Genomic DNA, 1541 nt, shown 5'->3' on the forward strand with positions numbered 1-1541 from the left:
ATGCCTTCAGCTGTCCAAAAATGTATACTTTTGCTAGTTTAGGGTTGACGATTGTCGAGATAATCTAATTAGAAACACGGTTGGTGTAAAAATTCATAATATTTGTCATGTAACGCTAAGGGTGGCGAGCTCAGGACACACGGCCGTAGGTTAAAGCTTTTTTTGTAAATTAGACAATTTCATTGATTTCATTTTTATTTGGCCCAATTGCATACAAAAGAGGCTATTGAAAGAGTGTACTATGTTAAAGTGACAATCAGAGATAATTTGTACAAAAAAATGTCACTACAAATTTTGTGCATATATAATGTAGTAATTTTATGCAGACAAATACAAATACCAACTAAGCTCAAATTGAATTTAATGCCTAATAGCCCCTCCCCATCTCGCCCCCCAAAATTGCTCTGGTCAATGGGGGCCAAAGGTGGCAAACTTGAAATTGAGATAAAGGCAAAAATATGGAGTAAAAAACAATAAATTACATAAGAAAATAGACATCACAAAACCTCATAACTTCAGAAACAAGTATGCTAGACTGTTGGTATTTTCAGAAAATGAAAGCCTAATGTTTGTATAAGGTAATAATTATAGTAACTCAATTTTCAAATTGGACCAGATCGTGTCACATATACTTTATGCATGCAGTTACCATATCTTAATCTTACCTAAAACACTGACAAAATTACAAAATGGGCTCCAAGTAAGCATGTGATCAAGAACTGCATCTTCGTCATCATCATCTTCATCCTCCACCTCCACTTCATCATCATCTGCATCATCATCTGTGTTCTGTCTTCCAGGCCAAGATTGCAGCAACAATGAGGACAATAAATCACCATATTTTCTGACTGCTGAATCATCACAATGCCTCTGGAAAAATGCCTTTCCTTCAGGTCTCTGTATAACAAGAAAAGCAAACAGTGTTGATAGTTTTCATTGATGGAAAAGGATATCAGTAATCTATTAGCACGGGGTGGGGTGGGGGTTTAGGTGGGGCTGATGGGTGCACTCAAGTTTTATTCAGTGTATACATGCGCTACCAAAATTTTAATAACATATATACCCTGAATAGAATTTGCCCTTTTGAGCAAAAAAACAGACCTAAACTAGGATTCAGCATCTATCAAATCCAATGTAAAGACTGTCCATCACAGTATATAGGTGAGACTGAAAGAGCTCTCGGAAAAAGGGTTTCCGAGCATAAAAGAGAGCCCTCGCCTGTTGGATGTCATATGACTAGACACTCCTTTGACCGTGAGGTCAAGGTGTTGGACAGCGATTCCAGGTGGTTTCAGCGAGGGGTTAAGGAAGCGGGGTATATCACAGCCTCCGAACCAGACCTCAATAAAGACCAGGGGCGCCACCCCCTACCAGCCGCCTACAAGAGGCTGCTCGGGTCGAGTGGTTTGGGTTCATTGCCTAGATCACGTGTCCCGAGCAGCGGCATGTCTTCCAGTACTACGCCAACTCAGTGCTGAAGAAGTGAGCTCGGATGAGCCACAAAAATTCCACTCGTAAGTGAAATTTTACAATTGCTTGTG

General features: G+C 40.0%; 1 protein-coding gene across 1 annotated transcript in view; it reads right to left on the minus strand.

Annotated features, from left to right (window-relative positions):
• LOC140163523 (E3 ubiquitin-protein ligase rnf213-alpha-like) overlaps positions 1-899 on the minus strand; it is a 115278-nt gene extending 114379 nt beyond the window's left edge. The window contains exon 1 of the mRNA XM_072186837.1: positions 666-899. Coding sequence (XP_072042938.1) covers positions 666-708 — 43 coding nt within the window. The 5' untranslated portion in view covers positions 709-899. The remainder of the gene's footprint in view (positions 1-665) is intronic.
• Positions 900-1541: the final 642 nt, after the last annotated feature.

This window comes from Amphiura filiformis, chromosome 11 (genome assembly GCF_039555335.1).
Source record: "Amphiura filiformis chromosome 11, Afil_fr2py, whole genome shotgun sequence".
In the NCBI taxonomy this organism is placed as follows: domain Eukaryota; kingdom Metazoa; phylum Echinodermata; class Ophiuroidea; order Amphilepidida; family Amphiuridae; genus Amphiura; species Amphiura filiformis.